General features: G+C 43.1%; 1 protein-coding gene across 1 annotated transcript in view; it reads left to right on the forward strand.

Annotated features, from left to right (window-relative positions):
* RHPN2 (rhophilin Rho GTPase binding protein 2) overlaps positions 1-21391 on the forward strand; it is a 55892-nt gene that overhangs the window by 23751 nt on the left and 10750 nt on the right. The window contains exons 4-10 of the mRNA XM_061594568.1: positions 3033-3108; positions 6245-6322; positions 6901-7025; positions 9091-9257; positions 13521-13708; positions 17263-17419; positions 20399-20518. Coding sequence (XP_061450552.1) covers positions 3033-3108; positions 6245-6322; positions 6901-7025; positions 9091-9257; positions 13521-13708; positions 17263-17419; positions 20399-20518 — 911 coding nt within the window. The remainder of the gene's footprint in view (positions 1-3032; positions 3109-6244; positions 6323-6900; positions 7026-9090; positions 9258-13520; positions 13709-17262; positions 17420-20398; positions 20519-21391) is intronic.

Genomic DNA, 21391 nt, shown 5'->3' on the forward strand with positions numbered 1-21391 from the left:
CTCTGTAAGTGGCATGCTTTGGAATAACAATGACTGGTTTTGTAACCTGTTCTGGATCAGGTTGTTGGTTTGTGTATCAGTGATGAGGGGAGCAGGGGTGGGTGGGGAGAAAAAGAGCCTGGAACTACTCTGTACTACATTGGATGTTTATGCAGAAATGCTGAGGGGCTGTACTTAATAGAATGCCTACACTCTTTTGTGGGAAGTAACACATTGGTATTATTAATTGTTTATTTGAAGCATTCTCCCTCACAGAGCTGCCATTCCCAGAGTTCCCTGGGAAGAGGGATTGATTGTTGAACCACTCTGGGAATGGTAGCTCTCTGAGGGGAATAGGAGTCTCCCAACAACTCTCAGCAGCTGTAACAAGCTACAGTTCCCAGGATTCTTTTGGGGAAGCCATGACTGGTTAAAGTGGTATGATACTGCTTTAAACATATGGGTGCAGATGGCACTTCAGATAGCTGATGGCAGTTATGGGGCTTGATGGAGCCACCCTCCTCCCTCATCAATGGCAATGCTTGTTCTGGCTTTCTTGCAGCCCTTCTTGGAGCCTGTCTAGGACCTTGCTCCTTTAGGCCATTGCATCTCTTTGGAAAACCATAGGCCTCTGTGGGCTCAAGTGGCTTTACTGGTTGCCTGCCTTGTTCCTCCAACCCCTGCCCCTCTGATTTGGTCATTGCCCTGTCCTGGTCCTGTATCATTTCTCCTTCCTGTGTGCAGACCTTGGCTTAGCCTTTACATACAGAAGAGTGAGGTGGTGGATTACAGCACCCCATTTCATACTGGAAGTGGAGAGGAAAGGATTGCATTGTTCAAAGATATCTTCCTGCAAGGAGAAAGGTGGGCAAGGGTGGCCTTGGCTACAACTTAGAACCTTTCATCCCTCTGTGCTAGTTCTGTGCAAGGAGTTGGGTTTGTAAACCAATGTGTATGTGTGAGGGACATGAAAAAATGGCATCGCTGCAGTCTGAAGGAGTGCCAGCTCTGAGTTCCACCATCTTATTACATTACTTGTGTAGACTAGGTATTTCTCACAGTGGTTCTTAACCTGGGGTGCACACACCCTCGGGGGTGCGAGACACTTTTTCTAGGGGTGCGAGGCGGTAACTATACAACCAAAGATTTTGGAAAACTGTCATTTATCTTAGCTAAGTTAGGCTAAAACACGCATTAAAATTAAATTAAATTAAAAAAAATGAACTGTATTTTTTCAGGGGGTGCGAGAGCATATTTTGGAAATCCAAGGGGTGCTGGCAGTGGAAAAGGTTAAGAACCACTGCTCTAGGTAATAAAGGACCTTGGAGACACATTTGACAGATTTTTAATCTGCTACTGTGTTTCTGCTAGGCCTTTCCCTTTGGCCTCAGGCCTGCACCTGCTTTTTCTCCATACCTGCTTTACCTGCCTGGGCTACCTTTAGGGAACTAGGGTGCGCTTATACATTGCAAAAAAAAAAAATGGACAAAAGAGGACATGGGCTTGCTGGAAAGTTGCCTGTGCTAATTTATATGTCTAGCTGCAAATTTATAAATGATTACTATAATTTCAATAAAAATGCGATACCTCTTGCCATAGTGGGGAAGACTGTGACTTGGTGACTTATGTGCCTTCTTAATCTTCTGTCCAGATGCTAACTGTTGATGGGCAGCTTTTAGGCTACTGCATGTCTCCCTTTTTAGGCTTCTTAAGAGCCAGTGTAGCGTAGTGGTTAAGGTGTTGGACTACAACCTGGGAGACCAGGGTTCGAATCCCCTCACAGCCATGAAGCTCACTGGGTGACCTTGGGCCAGTCACCACCTCTCAGCCTCAGAGGAAGGCAATGTTAAACCACCTCTGAATACTGCTTACCATGAAAACCCTATTCGTAGGGTCATCATAAGTCGGAATCGACTTGAAGGCAGTCCATTTCCATTTTTTCAATCTATAAACCAGACTTAGACAGAATAGCCCTTCAAGTAGAGGATACTTTCAAATGGAGGACTGTCTTCAAAAGGGGGGAGGGAAGCACCCTGTAGTGAACTCCACTGTCAAAGGAAGTATGCTTCTGAATACCAATTGCTGGAAACTGCAGGAAGGGAGAGTGCTGTCCTTAAGTCCTGCTTGCAGGCTTCCCATAGACATCTGGTTGGCCGCTGTGAGACCAGGATGCTGGACTAGATGGGTCACTGGCCTGATCCAGTAGGCTTTTCTTATGTTCTTAACTGGCTTTGCCTTGCCTCTCAGATGCCTTGTCTCAACTTGCTTTCTGAAGAAGTCCTAATCTTGCAGAGATCCAGAATGACAGAAAGTCGGTTGAACTTCCAGATGGATCCTCTCAATACTTTTGTGTTGGATAATTGTGGTGGCTGATAGATTTATAGGCTCCTTATTCTGATAAATTGGAGAGTTTCTGTATGGTACAGTAACCAGAATGGGTTCATCAACGTGGTGCCTCTGGGTGCACATGTGCCCACAGAAGCCTTTCCTGATGCCTGTAGGTGCTCCTTCCACTCGCTGAAATTAGAACTGAAACAAGCATTCTATTGTAGCCAGTGTAATGAAGTGTGTGCTTGGTGGTGTGGTGCCCATGATAGTTTCTCTTGGGTTGCAAATGTGTGCACAGGCTCAAAAAAGGTTGGCGACCCCTGAACTAGAAGGTCAGCCTTAATAGAGGTTGGCTTTAATAGATGATCAGGAATTTCTGCCTAGGTTAAACTCAGTGCCCTAGGGCAAGTCACTTTATCTTTCATCTCTACTTTCTCTTCTTTGAAATGGAAACTATAACTACCCACTGAACCAGTTTGTTGCTAGAGTGAAGGAAGAAATTGCAAACCACTTTTGATTATTAAAATGATGCAATAGATCCTATTGGGTATATATGTGAAACAATCCAGGAAAAAAGAGCAGTGCGTACTTATGAACAGAATATAGAAGTTCAGAACGTACTTATGAATGGTATATAGGAATGCGGCAGAAAACCACTTTTCCACATTGGCTTGTGGATCAAAAGCAAAAAAAGTTGATTTTAATTTTTTTTCTTTTTCACACAGGGAGGCTTTTAGCATTCCTCTGATACCACTTGGCTTGAAAGAGACCAAAGATGTTGACTTTGCAGTTCCTTTGAAGGTAGAGTTTCTAATAAGCAACTCTTAACAGCAATATTTTAAATGGGGGAAAAGTATATATTGCAGATGTTGGGGCGATGATGCAGATACAAATTCTCTTTATGGTTTAAGTATTCATGTGTTCCCAGGATAATAATTTAAGAGGAATTTTCAAGCCACAAAATTTGGTTTGGAGCATATGCAGTAAATACATAATAAATGATGATGTTAATAAAAATCTTGAGCTGACAATAGATCTCAGTGTTGCATTGTTATGAAAAATGTTGTAAATTCACAACTGCCACCTAGATTATTTCTAGCTTTTATGGTTAAGAGAAAATATTTTTTAAATGTTGCATGCCCTAAACCCCAAGAGTAGGTTTAAGAGTACAGGGCAGGTCTTCTAACAAACACAATGATATTGGATGTCTTGTTCATATTAAAATTGCAAAAATCTTTGTGGTTCTTCTACTGTGTTATTTCCATTGAGTACAGAGACTTGGGGGATGGGGGCAGAGATCATTGCAGCTATCCCCTAGTAAATATCCTTTTCTATAGGAAGATAGACAGGGGCTGCCAACACAGTGCTTGTGGATACACATCTGTCCACAGAGGCCTTTCCTTGTTAAACTGTTGTTAGTGTGAGTTGCTGGGTTTATTGTCCTTTTAGCCTCTTAGTCTAGGTCTGTAGAAATGAAATCTCTGAGCTGGGGATGAATGCCTCTTGTGTCTCCTGCAGAGATGAGCAAGTGAACATTAACACACCATGGCTGCTTTCACACTGCACTTTATTCTGTTATTCTGACAATTTCTTACCTGGTAGTTTGTGCATTATATGTGAACTTTCACACAATGTACAAGCTAGTTTTGGAATTCTAGTGGAATATAGTGCAAGTTTAGTGCTAATTTTCATGATAAATAATGCTAGAAACAATCCGCCTGCTAGCTTGGGAACCCGGAAAATCGCAGGAGTTTTTCAGTAGTTGCAGCTGATCACGTGACAGGCATATCAGATGCTAAAGGGAGAGGGGTTGCAAGGCGACGGGATGAGATCTTAGGCCTCCTGCACAGAGGAGCTACAGTGTGCATGTGTATAATGGGTGAGGGACGAAAGCAAGATGCTCATTGCAGCTGTGTGAAACTGTTGCGTGAAATGCTGGTATATCGGCTGAAAAAGCTACTGTTCCTTAACGCAACAGGTACTGCAGTGTGAAAGGAACTTTAGAAATCCGAACAGAAGCACCACCATTTTAATCCGTTAAACTAATGCAATTAGCTCCATGTCTGAAAGCAGCCCATATAATGTACAGCCTGCCAGTTTCCATGCTGGTGGGGCTCCCTTTGAACAGACTGTAGACGGTTGTGCTTTTTGAGCATATCTTTGTGAAAAAACAAACACCTTTCTTGGTTTTTGTTAAAAAGTTCGGGACTGCCCGTTGCAGAGTAAATGAAAAGAGCACGCAAAACAGGACTTGATCAATGGCCATACTTAGACGATCATAGTTTGCTTCATTAAGCTGGAGATATAGAAAACCCTTGGACTGCACATGCAGTTCCATTGCACAGACCGGCAAACCCAGAAGTCTTCCATTACCTATTGTTTCCCAACATGTTCAAAACTATGGTTAACAGCTTTGGAGCAAGTAAGGTTACTGAGCAATGGTCTGAAGTTGGCTCGATATCCTGGCTTGTTTCAAAGCCGTTAACCTAGTGTGCTGGTCTGTCTCTTTCTCTGTTTATTACATTTATCGCACCCTTCCTCTAAGGAGCTCAAGGTGGTGTAATGGTTCTCCCTGTTTTATCCTCACAACCCTATGAGGTACGTTAGGCTGAGGGACAGTGAGTGGCCCAAGATCACCCAGTGAGCTTCATGGCTGATTGGGGATTCAAACCTTGGTCTCCCAGGCCCAACACCCTAAACCTTTCACCACACTGGCTTAGATGACATTTAATGGAAGTCTTCTTGCCAGAAACCCATTTGCCAGGTCCTGCAAAGGTAGGAATGGAGGGATTCTATGTGCTGACTGGAATTGAGCAATGACCATTGTTATGATAAACGGGTGTCATTCATTTAATCTTAGACATGTTGGAGGTTATTGCAGTACTGCAGCAGAATAGTCCTAGATAACTGCCCCAGAGTTGACCAAGGCTGGTTTTGTGGCCTATCGCTTTTAGTGAGTTGTCTACAGGTTTTACTGCTTTTACTGCAAGATTGTTGTGAGGTTTTATGGGTCTCTTTTCTAGATCAATGGGTTGATCTCTTTTTTGCGTATTGTCTTGATCCAATGAATTGGTGGTATAAAAATCCCTTGTCTGTCCAAAGTTATTCCTTGGGTTGCTTTTATGAGCCAATCGAAAAAAAGGTAGAAGAGGTCTAATTTTAAACTTCCTGGTGTAAGTAAAACACCAAACAAATCTCAACAGAAGCTTGAATAAAGAGCAGAGTTTGGCTCAGGCAGGCAATTGTGACTTTTAATACAGATTTTGTTTCAAGTGTTTCTGGTGCTGCTGATTCTGTGCATTAAATAAATTGCATGAAACACCTTTTTTTAAAAAAAGACAGAGAGGTTGATCAAGATTCCGTCTGGTGCACTAGGAAGCTGTGTAAATATTTATACCATGAATGAAATCAGTTTTTCCCTTTGTGGCCCATCCTCTCTCTGAATGTGCTCCCCAGCAATACTGGACACATCTGACTTCTCAGCTTTATTCTGCTGAATTCCCTGCCCCTCCTGTTTTGTTTTAAAATCCATAGTCCATTTCAATGGTATTTTTGTGCCCTGAATGGGATGATGAAACAGACCTATGTGCAGGAAGCCTGTCTTTGCCAGAGGGCAAATAAATGTCAGAATTAGGCAACAGGCTTACCCTACCAAAAACATTCCCAGAGTGCAGTGTTATAACCCAAGGCTGGGGGCTATTTTAAAAATTAGATGTGGATTCAAGTATCATCAACTCTAGGGATGCACATTGCAAGGTTAGATATATAGTGACAAATGCATGTGTCATTTCAGGAGTACCTAATTATGTGAGTTTTTCATTTTTTGTTGATAGTATTGTGAATGTTTTTAAAATACTTGTGTGGTTGTAGGAAACAAATCCAGGATTTGAACTATGTCATTTAAAGCTCTTCAACATGCCTTCTTTATTACCCTCAGGACTTTATTCTGGAACACTACAGTGAAGACGGTTCTGAATATGAACATGAAATTGCTGATCTTATGGATTTACGTCAAGTAAGTTGAAACTATTTAGAAAATGCTGTAGGTTTTTATAAAACTGTAGATGAGAACTTAAAAAAAAAATTTTAGATAAAAGAGTGGCTAGACATCTCCCAAGAAGCATTGGCCACATTGGCAGGGAGCACAAAACACAACCCTATACCTGGACTTGGTAGATAATGGGACTTGATAAAATACGGACTTGGTAGGTATTGGAAGTAATGAGCTCAATGCAAAAAGCAATTGCCATATTTTAGGTGTTTGTTTATTATCCATCAATTTATAGCTGATGATTAATTGGAATTGGGATACACACACTTATTGGATCTTGTCTTCATTCATGTGCTGCGTAACAATGTGGCCATATTTTCTGCTATCACTTGCCTTCACTTTGGCCTCACTTTTATAAATACTTTTCTCTGTACACCTAACTGTTTAAGAGGCCACTTCATGCACGACAAAGTGAGCTCTGGTCTATGAAAGGTTGTTCCACCATATTTCTGTGCCTTAAGGTACCACAGGATTCTGTACTAATGTGCTGGTGTGGCATATCTTTATATGTCATGGCTAATGTATGTTTTATGTATTCTAAGGCCTGCCGTACCCCCAGTAGAGATGAATCAGGAGTTGAGATGTTGATGAGCTATTTTGTTCAGCTTGGCTTTGTAGAGAACCGATTTTTTTCACCTAGCAGACACCTGGGAATATTATTTACCTGGTAAGTTCTGTTTTAAAACAAATAGACTGCTAATCTAACACTTAGTTCTAATGCATTGGGAACACAGCTGCACGTAGCGGGTTTGAAATCTGACCCAGGAGGTTGCAGCCTGGTGTTTCTGAAGGGAAAATGCAAACCTTGCCAGGTGGCCAAAAAGGCTCTTAGGGGTCCAGTCGAGCGTTGCAAAGAAGGGGTGTGCTGTTTTTAAGAGAGCAAGGGGGGAAATGTGCTTTTTAGTTTACAAAGCTCAACAATTAATGTGTGTTATGTGCTCCAGATTATTGTTAACTCTTAGTGGAAGTACAAAAGACTTAATCACTCTGCTGGTGCAAATGTACTGTTGGTCAAATGCTTAACTGTAGTAAAGGGGTTGGGAGTGAGCCTCAAGATCGTGTGCTCTTTATCCTAATCCTTCCCCTCTTCCCAGTTTTCCCTCCTGGGTTTGAATTTATTTATTTAATTTTTTAAATAAAATTTATATACCACTTGATTGTAAAAAACCTCTAAGCGGTTTACAGGAAACATTAAAATTATCAATAAAAACAAGTACAGTAGGGCCCTGCTTCCCGGTGCTTTGCTTCCCAGTGTTCTGCTAATGCGGCGGCTTTGATTTCACTTTTTTAAAGCCGATTTTGCGACATTTTGGCGTCATTTTCGTGCGACGGCACCATTATATTCAATGGGGTTCCGCTTTACGGCGATTTCTGCTTTACGGCGGGGGTCCGGAACAGAACCCGCCGTATAAGTGTGGCCCGCCTGTAGTTAAAAGCATTTTAAAGACAAAACAGCAGGAGACTAAAAAGAGAGGTTTTATTTATTTAACAATAATGCACTCTGTAAATGCATGTTAAACATTATATCACTTTTGGTGCTAACCATGGTTGAGGCTAATTGAGGGTTTTTGTCACCATGGATTGAACACTAGATTCAAAACCATGGTTGTAACCTAGAGGTAAAGTGGTTTTTCAGGGGAATTACTGAGAAAAGAAGGGAGACTCTAGAGAAGGACCATGCAGTCCTTCTCCATGTCTCTGAATCAGAGTTAAAGAGATTGACCAAAGTTATATCTGCATTAGCCCACTCACTGTGCTTGATATTAGCAGAAATAGTTCAAACATAACACGAAACCGTTCCCAGCAGACCATAGTTTGCAAGTGACTGTCAAACCAGGAAACCATGGCTTGAAGCTACACTGTAAATCAGTCTTGACTCTAAACCGATAAACGATGGTTTCAGGTACTGCTCTACTTTTGGAAACAAGATGTTGTGATGGCCACCAGCTTGGATGGCTTTAGAAGGGGATTTAACAGATTTGTGGAAGATGAGACTATCAGTGGCTAGTAATCATGATGGCAGTATGCTTCCTCAAGTATCAGGGACAGCATGCCTGTGAATACCAATTGCCATTGAGCTGTGAGAGAATGCTATCATGCTTATGTCTTGCTGGTGGACTTCTGATAGACCTCTGTGGTCTGATCCAGCAGGGCTCTTCTTATGTTCTCAGGCGTTTGAGATGGTATCCAGAGATTGTCTGGGCTGACATGGTACTGTTTGTATAGATCTGGAATACAGAACATGGCTTGGAGTCTAGACCAGGGTGGGCAAAAGGTAAATCAGGATTTATTGGTAGGTCTCTGGCTGATTTTTGCAGCATATCATCAAGGATTTCAGATACCCAGTTGTTTAAGGATAGCAGTTTGCTGAAATAAAGTAAAAAGGGGGCAGGGGCAGGAATGGATTTGTGTGTGAAAGGGCTATGAGCTCAGTTTTGCAACAAATTCCTGGACTGAGATGCACTTAGAGGTGCCCTCTGTCTTCATTCTAAGTGTTTGTCTGCCTCTCTTCCTACACCACTATTTTGCACTTGGCTCTAATTACTGGATCTTGGGATTCTGGGAAAAAACACAAAGTAGACCCTGCAAGCTTGTAGTGTACCCAGCAGTCTAAATTAAGGCTAGCAGCAACCATGGTTGGTGTTGTGCCTGACCCAACCCATGGTGAAAGTATTGCACTTTGTCTTATTTCCTCTGTTTGTTCCCTAACTTTGTTTTTGTTTTTGTTAAAGGTATGACTCCTTCACTGGCGTACCGGTCTGCCAGAAAAATTTGTTACTTGAAAAAGCCAGCATTCTGTTTAACACCGGAGCTCTCTACACACAGATTGGCACGAGGTGCAATCGGCAGACACAGGCTGGGCTTCAGAAGGCCATTGATGCTTTCCAGAAAGCCGCAGGTAGGAAGAGCTGGGTGGTGTTGCCCCAGCAAGCCTGGAGAGTTGCTTGATCCAGCTGCCTTTTTTCCTCTTGCTTGCCTCTGTTCCATAGAGCCCTATAGGCAGAGCTTGGAAAAGTTACTTTTTTGAACTACAACTCCCATCAGCCCCAGCCAGCATGGCCACTAGATTGGGCTGATGGGAGTTGTAGTTCAAAAAAAGTAACTTTTCCAAGCTCTGCCGACAGGTTCACATGAGCTTCTTAGTTTAATTTCACAAAAGAGAGCTGGGATTCGAGCCCAAAAGGTCAGGGACTTTTAAGAAAATTAAAACATTCTCCTTTCAAATTTAGTCTTAACTTCTCACCCACCCACCTCTAAATCTGGGACTGTCCCTGAGTGGCGCATTTAGTTGAGTCAAAATGAGTATTGCGGTTAATGATTAACAAGCTGTAGTTTGAAGGCATAGGCCACTGTGGTCCATTATTAACTGCATTTCTATCCTCATAATGTGGTCACCCCCCCACCTTCTCTAATGTCACTTTAGTGGCATTGCACCAATTAGTATATAATTTATTGCGGCTTTTGTTCCAAGGGAAGGGCTGTACCTTGGTGGCGGAGCATGTTTTTTGCATGCAGGCAGTTGCAGTTCAGTCTGTGGCATCTTCAGGTAGCAGGAAGGACTCCTGGTTGAAACGCTGGAAAGTCACTAGCAGTCACTGTAGACTGTACTAAAAGACCAGGAATGGGAAACCTTTGGCTCTCCAGATATTGCTGAACTGCAACTCCCTTCAGCCCCAGCAAGCAGGGCCAATGGCCAGGGATGGTGAGAGCTGTAGATCAGCAACACCTGGAGAGCCAAAGGATTCCCTCACTTGAGATAGACCAATGGTCTGATTTGCTGTAAGGTCCCTATAGTCCCAATAATCCATGTTTTTAATCCTCCTCACCCTAAGTGCAATAACACTTGGAACAGTGAGAGATTTCACAGTTTGGAACAATGAGAGATTTCAGGGGTCCCAGCATATACCTGGGGTTGAATTTCCTTGCAAGGGTGGATACTGGGGACTGGGGGCTTTTTCTGTGATAGCTTTATTTTCACATATTAAATTGGCTGAGCATAAGCTAGAAGGGCTCGCAGCATTAACATTAATCCAATATGTCGTGCCTCCCCCATTGGGTTTCTATAGTTTTAGATACTGCACAGGGAGATTCTGTGTCTTTTTCCATCTGCCAGTTTCTTTGTCCTTTTTCACACATCCACCATCGACATCATTTCCAGCCAGGGCAAGAGAGAAGAAGACCTGCTTCTTTCTGGCTTACCTTTCAGAAGGGTCTCCAGCTATTGGCGCCAATGGCAACAAATCACCTGTACTCTGCCAACTCTTTTGTTAAGGAAAGGCCCATTCTCTCAACAAAAGGGAATCTGCCAGATTATCGATTTAACAAAAGAAACTGGTTTGACCATTTTTTTTAACTTTTGCAATCTTCCTCTTCTGCAGATTCATATCTTAGAGCTATAAAATCATAGGGCTGAAAGGGACCCAGAGAAGACATCCAACTCAGTGCTAATCCTATAACAGTGTTGTCATTCATCTAGACCAGCCTTCCTCCACCTGGTGCTCTCCAGATGCTTTTGACTGCAACTTCCATCAGCCTCATCCAACGTGGTCAATGGTCAGGGATGGTGGATGCTATAGACTAACAATATCTGAACATCATCAGATTGGGGAAAGCTAGGCTAGAAATCTGTCCTTATTATTAAAATCTTAGATTCTAAAGAGGGATGAGATAATATTTAGGGTTCTGTGTATATTCTGCAGTTCTATGTACATGCAGAAATTGGTAATGAATGCTGAATTCTGCTTTATGGAAACATAATTTAAGATAATGAGCTTCAAAATGTATGGAAAAATGCATGTTGCAATGTAAAAAACATTGGAGGATGGGGTTAGGTTGCCGATGGCCTAGAGATGAGTCTCCAGTTCAGCACAGATCCTTCCAGCTCCCCAAGACTGGCAAAAAGCAAAATAAATCATGTAGAAAATAGATTTCCCCCCTCTGTTTCCAACGTGAGTGCTGCTGCTAATGTAGCCAAAATGGTACCATCCATGCACAAGAGGGAGCTATAAGCAGTCTTGGGGGAGCCCCAAGGTTTGCAGAAGTTCAAAAAGAGTTTTAGGGGAGCAAAAGAACAGCCCAACAAGCACTAAGCATCATCAGTGGCCATGGAACACTGACAGGACCGGGGTGGGGGAAGGGGATGGAAAACTGGGATGGCTGAACAGGAGCAGGCTACACACTGCGACATTTAGCTGCAAGTCCTGCTTGTATTTGCTTAAACTTGTACTGGTCACAGAATCTGGGGAAGGGCTGTAGCTACCTTACATGCAGAAGGTTCCAAGTTCAATCCCTGGCATCTCCAGGTAGGCCTGGGGGAGAACCCTATCTGAAACCACGAAGAGCTTCTGCCAGTAGAGCAATGGTCTGACTCTGTATAAGGCAGTTTCCAATGTCCGTAGGTTGTTGGTGCAGGATTATCCCCTTTTCAAATGGAAAACAATCAAAATACACAGAGACTGTGGCTGCATACACCATACATTTAAAGCACTTTGAAAGTACATTATTTTTCCCAAGGAATCCTAGGAAATGTAGTTTGTTAAGGATCCTGGAAACTGTAGCTGTATGATTGGTAAACTACAGTTCCCAGGATTCCTGGCAGGAAATAATGAGTTTTCAATATATGTTCTGTACGCAGCCTCATATGAGATTATTCGGCAATGTACACCCCCCCAACTGCCTAAATCTGTCTAGGATGTGCTTCGATTTGCCTTTTCAACAAAATGCTTCTTGTTCTGCCTGTGGTGCATGACCGCATAACACTGCACAATGAGTTATCGTTCATAATTGTACACATAGTTCTTTGTGGACAAAGTGAAGATTGTTGCTATGGCTTTTGCCTATAAACACAACCCTGTGCATACAGAGATGATTATATATAGATATAGATAGATAGATAGATTAGATAGATAGATAGATAGAGTGGGTGAAGTACATATGATGTCAGGATAAACTAAACTAAGATGAGCTTTTGTGGACTTTTGTCTGTGGATCTGTTAAGAAATTGAGGGTTTGGCAAGTTTTTATCTAAAACTCACTTCTCTTCTCTGAGAAACTGAGAATAACCTTTGCTCCCAATTTTTGTTTCAGTTGCTTTTTAAAGTAAAATAAAATACTAGAAATGGGAATTCTAATAAGAGATTGCCCCACCCTAAGATTGCTTTTCATATAACAATGGCAAGAGATAATTTAAAACTTAAAGAAAGCTGCCCCCCAAATGTCAGTAACCTGCTTGGGGTGGGGGGGTTCACAGGATCAAACAATGGAATGATCTGTAACGTTGGGCAATTAAAAACTTGCTTTTAAAACTTGACCAACCAGTTGGGTAACATGCATTTTTGAGATTAGATTTCAGACCCAGCAAGCATTACTTTAATGTTTATACTACAGTAAATGTTTGTTTTAATTTTCCAAACTTGTCACCTAACTTGGTTCTGCTGATCTTACCATTCTGCCTTGCTTGCCACTTTGGCACAGCTGTGGATGAGCTTCAGACTTTTTTTCTGGGTGTTGTCCTAAATCAGTTGGCTCAACTACTCAGGGATTTCTCTTCCTCCTCAGACTCTCAAATATCCCTTCTCTTTTCCATTTCTAACAGTTTTATTCCCAACTGCCTTCCATTAATACGATGTTACTTTTTTTAAAAAAAAACACCTATATTTCCTCTAAGGAACTCAGGGTAGCCTATGTGGTGGTACTCCTCATCACTGCTATTTTATCCTCACAACAACCCTGTGAGGTAGGCTAGTATGTGAGAGAGTAGTGTAGGGAGGGTGGGGATTGGAACCTGAATCTCCCTGATTCTAGAACTCCCTGGTTCTGGTCAGCGGTGGTGAACCTCTAGTCCATGTGCCAGATTAGGCCCTCCAGTTCTCCGGGTTTGGCCCTTGAGACTGTTTTGGCCAAGCCATGCCCATCTGCCCTCCATCTGATGTCATATTTAATGTTAGGTGTGGGGCAAGTAAAGACATGCCTGGGTCAAAAAGGGGCTGTCACAGAGCCCTGTGTGTGTTGCTTTGAATCCCCAACAATGTCATCTAATACAACATTCCTCTCCCCCCAACACAGCTGAAGTAGCTGCTAGCGCAGCCTTTATTTCAGTGTGATATTTCGTTAGCCATTTGTCCTGATTTCTTTTTCTTCTTTCCGCCACTTCCCATTTCAGGAGTTCTAAATTATCTAAAAGAGACTTTCACTCACACTCCAAGTTACGACATGAGCCCGGCCATGTTGAGTGTGCTGGTCAAGATGATGCTTGCTCAGGCTCAGGAATGCGTCTTTGAACAGATCTGCCTTCCCGGAATACGAAATGAATTTTTCACCGTTGTGAAAATGGCCCAGGAGGTGGCAAAGGTAGGCTACCAGATGAAGGTCCTGTTCACACAAGGCACATTTATCATTCATTGTCTATGGCACGATGCAATGACTTGCATGTCTGCAGGAGCCGTTGTAGAATTATGTTGTTGTTGTTGTTGTGTGCCTCCAAGTCGACTACGACTTATGGCGACCCTATGAATCAGTGGCCTCCAAGAGCATCTGTCGTGAACCACCCTGTTCAGATCTTGTAAGTTCAGGTCTGTGGCTTCCTTTATGGAATCAATCCATCTCTTGTTTAGCCTTCCTCTTTTTCTACTTCCTTCTGTTTTTCCAAGCATTATTATCTTTTCTAATGAATCGTGTCTTCTCATTATGTGTCCAAAGTATGATAACCTCAGTTTCATCTTTTTAGCTTCTAGTGATAGTTCTGGTTTGATTTATTGTAACACCCAATTATTTGTCTTTTTTGCAGTCCATGGTATCCGCAAAGCTCTCCTCCAGCACCACATTTCAAATGCATTGATTTTTCTCTTATCAGCTTTTTTCACTGTCCAACTTTCACATCCATACATAGAGATCGGAAATACCATGGTCTGAATGATCCTGTAGAATTATGGCGTTCATATAATCCGATGCCAACTTGAATGTAATGCTCTTTCTTTTTTTGCTCTATACAGCTTAGTATTGTCTGCACTGACTGGCAGCAGCTCTCTTTAGGGTTTCAGATATGGCTGGGAATGTCTCCTGCCTGGAGATGCCAGGGGTTGAACCTAGGATGTTCAGCGTGAGATGCTCTCCTGCTGAGCTATCGCCCTTTTCCATTCCTGTACCCGGCTGAGAGATAGCAAGTGTAGAATCATCAAGTGATTTATGTGTGCATATGAAGCAACACTTGGCGGTTACGAATCCAGACATTAGATGGTCATACTTGGGCTTAGGTTTGCTGTTTAGGGCCATGTAGGAAGCTATTGAGCTGGTTTAGATGATAGTATCTTGGCTCAATAAGCCAAGATCTGCACAAGCATTTTGCCTGCATGCACAGTTCCTTCGCTTCTCTCTTTTTGTGAGCTGCATGTAAACTGGGAGCTTCTAGTTAACATTTGTTTCTCATTTTTGTCCAAACTGGGCAGGCGTGGCAACCAGTTTTGGAACAAGTCAGGATGTTAAACCGACTTCAAACGGTGGTTTAGCAATTGGGAGGGAAGAGAAAAAAAGCAAACTCAGGCACCAAGTTACATAGCATTTCTTATAATGACCAACTGGAAAGGGGACAGTTCATGGACTGCAGGAGCCTGCTGGGGTTGATCTTTCATCAGAGCTGCTGGAATGGATCCTGCCTCACTATCTCTTCCACTGCTGTAGCCTGCTAGAATGGACTTGCAAATCGTTGTTCCACTACCAGTCACACTTTTAACAGAGAAAAGGAAAGGTTTGGTTCGCATGTCTAGGGATCTCTTGCCAGAAACTTTGAATTCTGAGAAAAGGGGAGGTTCCTTCTGCAAGTGTTCAGCAGCAGCTTCCCTTTCTCAGAACTCCACACAGGCATTCCCAGGGAATGTATGAACTGTGCCCAAGAGAAATTGGATTCGATTGCCAAACTCTGCATCACCTGGTCAGTCAAGGAAGTGGCTCTGTTTGCAGAAGCAAATGAAGGTCACTGAACACATGACTTAAAGCAGTGCATGCAAACCTTGGCTTGCAAATGTTAAATGCTCCCCCACTGGCATGACTTACTGCAAGCAGGACTGAAATCCAGATTTTAATTTGGCTCTTCAGACGCAAAGTTTATTAAATCAGCCATCTACTAATAATTCGTCTCCTTATTAAGGCAACTGAAAGATTTGCCTACCAAATTATACAACCCCCACTACATTAGGATAAGATGCTTATTGTATTTCATAGTATATCAGATCAAGGACCAGGGATCATAGTAAAGAAAATCCAGAAATATATACCGAAAACGTTAAATGTTATGTTCCGTAGAAAATAAGGCACATTCCAATTTTTTTAAAAAAGATATTAAAAATTTTGGGCTTCTGATGAGAGAGCATAGATCAGGAGGGATCATGGGTCAGACACAGAACACCTGCTTTGCATGCAGAAGGTCCCAAGTTCTATCCTTGCTGTGTCCAGTTAAAGCAGGAGCGAGGCACCTTTTCCATGCCTTATTTCCTCATACGGGACCTTCTGGGGGGGGGGTGCATGCCGTTGGTGGGCGGAGCCAGAGACAAAAGTGGGTGGAGCAACGGATGTGACCCTTTCCTTTGTACAGTTGTCTACATTCCAGGCCTGCAAAAGTCAGGTTTCTATGTGCATGCATGCGCGCACACACCTCTCTGTCCAGTCTCCATCCAGGCAAGCAGGAGGCATTATCACAGCTCAAGGATACATTCCAGCCAAGTAAAAGCGCTTGAAGAAGCTGCGAAGTAGGGCTGGTGTGGAGGGTGGCCAAGGGAGAGCTCCAAGGGCGGGAGGGTCCCAGAGGGCTGCATTTGGCCCCAGGTCTGAGGAACTGCAGCCAGTCATAGTAAAAGTTGCTGGGTTAAATGGATAATGATAGGGTAGCACTGTTCAAGTACATGAATGGTTGTCACACAGAGGCGGACCAGGATCTCTTCTCGATCGTCCCAGAGTGCAGAACATGGAATAATGGGCTCAAGTTGCAGGAAGCCAGATTTTGACTGGATATCAGGAAAAACTTCCTAACTGTTAGAGCCATACGACAATGGAACCAATTACCTAGAGAGGTAGTGAGCTCTCCGACACTGGAGGCATTCAACAGGCAGCTGGACAGCCATCTATCGGGAATGCTTTGATTTGGATTCCTGCATTGAGCAGGGGGTTGGACTTGATGGCCTTATAGGCCCCTTCCAACTCTACTATTCTATGATCTGATGTGGTATAAGGCAGCTTCCTGTGTAAAACCTGGAGGTTTAAGGAGATGGGACAGGAGGCAAAGTATTGACTCTGAGAAGGAATTAATGAATTCTGTAGGACCCCAGTGTCTGTTCCCAAGCCCTCCTGGAGCTTGAGATGTTGCTGTGGATTGCTCACATGGCACCAGCAAGCAGGATCCAGAGATGCTCTTGCACACGTGCAAGGCATTTCTGCTTAGGCAAGGGACAGGTAGTAACTAGTTTCTGCTGATTTCCTTTCTCCAGCTGTGCATGCACATGACGTCCCACACTGTTCTGGAGGGTCCCCTCACCTTCAGGGGCTGTGGGAGAAAGGAAGAGGCAAGAAAGCTTCACTGCTTGAGTGAAACTCTGCTTGCTCTTCTCTTGATCCAAGCCAATTTTTCTGCAACAGTGAGGACTAGAATGCTGCTTTTCCTGTTCAAACTGAAGTCACTATTCATAGGATTTCAGCTGTTTAGCTTCCACACTCACATGGTGAGTGCATATGAAGAAAACACAATCCTTCATAATTATTATTTTTAATCCCTAATTTATACCTTTTCCAGCTTAGAAATCCTTCTAGGTGTACACACCCTATTGACTAATTGCAAATGGTTGGCATTACCCAAATATGACTGTGCTTTTAATGACACAGAAAAATGGCTTATACTTGGACTTTGTGCTTTGTTTTAGGTTGCAGAAACATACATGCTTGTAAACACGGCAATGAATCAAGCGCCAGTCAAGGAGAACATCCCTTACTCATGGTCAAAACTGGCCCAAATCAAATCGGACCATTTCAGAGCTTTGGCGCATTATTTTGTTGCAACTATTTTGAGTGACCACCAATGTAAGTATGGTTTTGTATTTGTTCACTTCCCAGAATGCTTTGCCCCAGCAACTGGTATCAGCCAAGGAACTCATGCTAGAGTCATGTGTGTGTTTACATTTTTCTGTCATACTTGCTTCAAGGGGCTCAGAGCAATGTGCATCATTCATCCCTTGCTTTTCATTTGCACAACCACCCTGTGAGGTAGGTTTGTCGGAGAGACAGTGAGGCAGCCCAGAAAGCTTCTTGGATACTCTAAGCTAGCCTTCCCCAGTCTGGTCATCCATATGTTTTGGACTATGATTGCCATCATTCCTGACCATTGGCCATGCTGGCTGGCGCTGATGGGAGTTGTAATCCCAAGCAATCAGAGGCTACCAGGTTGGGAAAGGCTGGTCTATGCGGTACACCACACAAGAGATGGATTCCCAAGATCAAGAGGAGGTTCTACTCTGACTCCACTAATGGCAGAGACACAGTTGGTAGTAATGGCAGAGCGGGGGTTGGCTTCTCAGTAGCTGCACCAATATTGTGGAGCACTTGTCCTATAAGGCTTAAGTGGCCACCTACCTGAAGGTCTTCTGCAGGTTAGTGAAAACATTTTTATTCCAGCAGGCTTTTGCCTTGTCAGGGAGTTAATGGCTTTAAAACATGGGATTATATTTGCCAGGCCTTTCTCTCTTGCATTTTGTAGTGAGTATTAATTTATTACGATGACTGTGTCTTTAACTGCTGGCTGCCACCTTGAGTCATGCTTATGCATTAGGATGGGATAGAAATTCACGTGTGTATGTATGTATGAATAAATAAATAAAATTATATGAGTTGATGCGTACTTAGGCTTAGTTACAGTTGAGCAGGGGTCGCCAAACATTTTGGAACAGCGGGCACATTTTGCATTTTGACAGAATGCTGAGGGCACCAGTCACAAAATGGCTGCCGTAGGGGCCATGACATAACATGAAATTGGAGAGAGTGCAGTCATTACTGTTTCTCTCCCCTCCTCCTGCCCCATTGGGACAATCTCATGTTTACCATAGGAAGTCAGCTATGTCCTGTTGGTCCTGATTGCAGAAACACAGCTGTTAAGGGCACAAGAACCATGTTTTTCCTCAGTGCCAATCCTATATATGTATCATACACACGCACCATTGTACATGTGTGGGGTTGGGGGAGGTTGTCTCTCATATTAGTGAGGTCACGGGCACTATTGCTCCTCAGAAATACAGTTTCCAGGAAAGCTCACTTGGTGCTGACTTCTGTTATCTTTTCGGTACCAGGTGAAGACCATTTAATCTATGTGGGCTTTTTAGGTGCCATTTTAATCATCATTCTTAAGCTTGATGGCCCCTGGTTTTTAATCTGATTTTAATACTTTGCTTTTATTTTCTGCTGTCTTTTTTTTTAATGTTTGGTGGTTTTATCCTTTGATTTGTTAGCCTCTCTGGGAACCTGTTTTTGGGTTGAGAGCAGCGTACAAGTGCATAAAATAAACCTATTATTAATAAGGCGCCTGCAACAATCACTCAAACAGCAAGGCAGATGCTGGCTGGAGGGAGAACTGGATTTAATCAGCTATCTCCGGTCCTAGTGTGAGTGCCCTGAAAGCAGGAAATAGGTGGAGACTGAATTGGAGATGCCTTGCACCAGGGGTGGCTCACCTTTCTTTGCCTGAGAGCCGCACTCACGCTTGGCCAACCTTTCGGGGGCTACATACCTAAAATGATTGTGGCAACCTCATACGCACAGGCACACAGTGCCCCCTCCTCAACAGATCCATGTAGTTCAGCTAAGGAGGAGTCTTATCTCCCTTCTCCACTCATCAGATGATCAATCTAATGCGACCAGGTAGGGGGCTATTTTCATCCTCATCGGGGCGCAGGATTCCAACCCTCTACCTAGTTCTGTGTCTACTTTAAAAACATGTTCTTTTTGCCACTTGCCACTTGAGGGGCGGAGGCTGGATCAGACCCTCATACTGGAAGTTAGCCACTCCTGATGTACACTCCACAGCCCATCAGTTATGATGGCGCCTCTCATTTCAAGCTTGATGTGTTTTTTTTTAAAAAACCTACACAGACTTTTAACAACCATGGCATTCCCCATCTGGAAAATTGGTTTCCTAGTATGCTTAATGAGGATTTTTGGAGATCCCGATGAAAAAAATGGGAGGAATTATTTAGCAGGTACATACAGACTTGAGGAGAAGGCAGGTATTATTATATCAAGTATGCAAATTACATGATTGAACAAACTACTGGCTATTTGGTTTGATGGTGATGATTCACTGCTGTTTATTCCACCTACTAATTTATTCAGGGTTGAAAGATTTTGACTCTAATGGTCCAGATTAAGAGTATAATATCTGTGTATTTTAATATACACCTTATGCCAGAGCATGCAGAAAAGAAATTATCCTTTCCTGCCTTCCATCCTCTCCCATTTCTCCTCCTCTGTCTAAATTTAGGTTGTAAGCAACTTGGGGCAGGGATGTCTCACTCTTTTTAAAAAGGGTACTCTGTAAACTCTGCACGTATGTATGTGTGGTCTTGGCAAGTGGCTGTCCTGGAGGATTGGCCAAAAAGGTTCCCGAAGCCTGATGTAAAGTATCCACTATAGATGGCAATAAATCTTAAAGGAAACAATAAAATCACACTTTGGTGGTGCTCAAGTTCCCCAACCCCTTATTTCCTTGTTGCTCTGTGATTAGCAAACATTTGCAAACAGGTTTGAAAAGGAAAGGTTTTTTTTTAACATTCTGAGTGAAGTAGCCTCGGTGAGAATGAGATGGTATTCAGGCATCTGTCTGTGAAATAAGCTTGTGAAAAATCCAAAATAATGCAAATGGCAATCCACTTAGAAAACAGGTTTTGGAGATCGTTGTTAGCATTGCCAGGCTGCACCTTCACTCAGCAGCCTTAAGGCATCTCATCCAGACGGAAATGAAAGTAAACATATATTTATCCTGTCTTTCATTTGCGTTTGTTTACACCATTCCAGTATGTCAAAACGATGATGAAGACCAACAGGAAAAGGCCTTTTCCCAGCTGTATGACCACATGCCAGAAGGACTGACACCCATAACCTTTTTGAGGGACAGAGTTCAGCGCAAACAACTAGGTAAGAACAATCTCTTTTTTTGGCTCAGTTCAGACGTCACCTCAAACCATGGCCTTCACTAACCATGGTTTAGAACCAAAATCATGGTATGAACAGCCAAACATACAGGCAAATACTGGTATTTGTTTCAGCAAAAGCAATTTACCTTTCCAGGCTGGTGAAACTGATACAGCCCAACCTGTTTTGTGTAAGAATACTTGTCCACATTTTGCTATGGTTTGGTCTGTGATTCAGGCTGGTAGCGCGGTGTGACATTAAGTACGGTGCCCTCCTTTTGCTTTATTGAAAGTGTAAAAATTGGGACATTTCATGATTGACAGGTAGGCCTTTTCCAAATGTCCCCACGCTTTCCTTTTAATTCACCAAGACTGAAAGGGGAGGGAGGAAGAGACTTCCAAGAGCCTCTTCCAAGTTGGAGACTTAAAAGAAAGTGTGGGAAGACTTGGAAGAGGCTTTTGCAAGTCTCTCCCTGTCCCTTTAAGTACCCAATCTCAGGGGACTTAAAAGGAAAGCTCGGGGAGACTTGGAAAAGGCTTTAAGACAACCCCTGCGCTCCTGTTTGTGCAAATGGGAGCATAGGATCTCTCTTTGCAAAAGTCTCTTTGAAGTAGCGCTTTAATTTCCACACAGCTGATGAGCAGGGATTAAATCTTGCTGCCTTGGCTGCGCGGTTGTGCTCCCTGCTGGGAACAAGATTGTGCAACCAGTGTAGGATTTAAACCCTATCCTCCCACCCATCAGCTGGTGTAACTAGTGACATTAACTGATTGGCGGTTGGACAAATTCCCCCGAAAGGCCGTGACTGGGCCAGAGGTTCCCCACCCCTGTTTTAGATGGTAACCTTTTTGCTATGGACCTCTGTTTTTGCTTCTC

This window comes from Rhineura floridana, chromosome 13 (assembly GCF_030035675.1).
Source record: "Rhineura floridana isolate rRhiFlo1 chromosome 13, rRhiFlo1.hap2, whole genome shotgun sequence".
NCBI lineage: Eukaryota > Metazoa > Chordata > Lepidosauria > Squamata > Rhineuridae > Rhineura > Rhineura floridana.